At 50.1% G+C, this 880-nt stretch overlaps 1 protein-coding gene across 5 annotated transcripts in view; it reads left to right on the top strand.

The window, feature by feature from the left end:
- The window catches only part of ALS2CL (ALS2 C-terminal like), a 71,880-nt gene that overhangs the window by 55,241 nt on the left and 15,759 nt on the right, over nucleotides 1-880 (top strand). For all 5 annotated transcript variants that reach the window (XM_017830046.1, XM_017830047.1, XM_017830048.1 and 2 more), the window contains exon 16: nucleotides 491-618. In XM_017830046.1, coding sequence (XP_017685535.1) covers nucleotides 491-618 — 128 coding nt within the window. The remainder of the gene's footprint in view (nucleotides 1-490; nucleotides 619-880) is intronic.

Below are 880 nucleotides of genomic sequence, written 5' to 3'. Positions count from 1 at the left end.
TTCATCCCTTCACTCCTGTTTAGTTTAAGCTATTGTCAGATTTAAGGCAGATTTAATAACTCAAAGATTTTGAGGGTTTGTAGGGAATAATGCAAAGGGTTTAATCTGGGATTTTTGGGATGTGTTGGCTCCAGTTGCTGCCACTTTACTGACATCACTGAAGCTTCATCCCTTCGCTTCTGTTTAGTTTAAACTATTATTAAATTTAAGCCAGAGAATTATTAGTAACTCAAAGGAGATTTTGAGGGTTTGTAGGGAATAATGCAAAGGGTTTAATCTGGGATTGTGGGATGTGTTGACTCCAGTTGCTGCCACTTTACTGACATGATTGCTTTGGCTGCTGGAATCTCCACCTCCGGGGTGGAAGTTTGTTCTGAGCCACCTTTTCAAGAGCTGGCGCTGCTGAAAAGAGACTTTGAGCTCTGGGTCCAGCTCGTTTCCTGCCTCTAACGAGCTCCTGGCAGAGTAACCCTGGATTCCTCCTCCGCAGGGAAAGCTCTCCTTCGCCAACGGCTTCGTTTTGGAGGGAACCTTCACCAACAAGTCGGGCCAAGGCCTCCAGACCCACGGCGTCCTCAACACCTCCAGCGAGCAGCTGGACGAGAGGGTCACCAAAACGTGAGCAGAGCCGGCGGATTTCCCGGCCAGGGCTTGGATTTGGGCTCCGGGAGGGGTCGTGGATCGATCCCTGTGGGGATCAAAGCAGCCCTGGCAGAGATTGGAGCTGAAAACTGGGTTAGGGGAGAAGGAGGAAAGAGAGCAGAGGTTGTCGTGGTGTTAATCACAGAATTATAGAATCATGGAATCAGCTGGGTTGGAAGGGACCTCTGAGATCATCCAGTCCAACCCTGGATCCACCCCCGCCGTGGTTCCCAGCCCA

This window comes from Lepidothrix coronata, unplaced genomic scaffold, assembly GCF_001604755.1.
Source record: "Lepidothrix coronata isolate B3197 unplaced genomic scaffold, Lepidothrix_coronata-1.0 Scaffold173, whole genome shotgun sequence".
Classification (NCBI taxonomy): domain Eukaryota; kingdom Metazoa; phylum Chordata; class Aves; order Passeriformes; family Pipridae; genus Lepidothrix; species Lepidothrix coronata.
The sequence above is the reverse complement of the archived record's forward strand: the minus strand, read 5'-3'. Positions and strand labels throughout refer to the sequence as shown.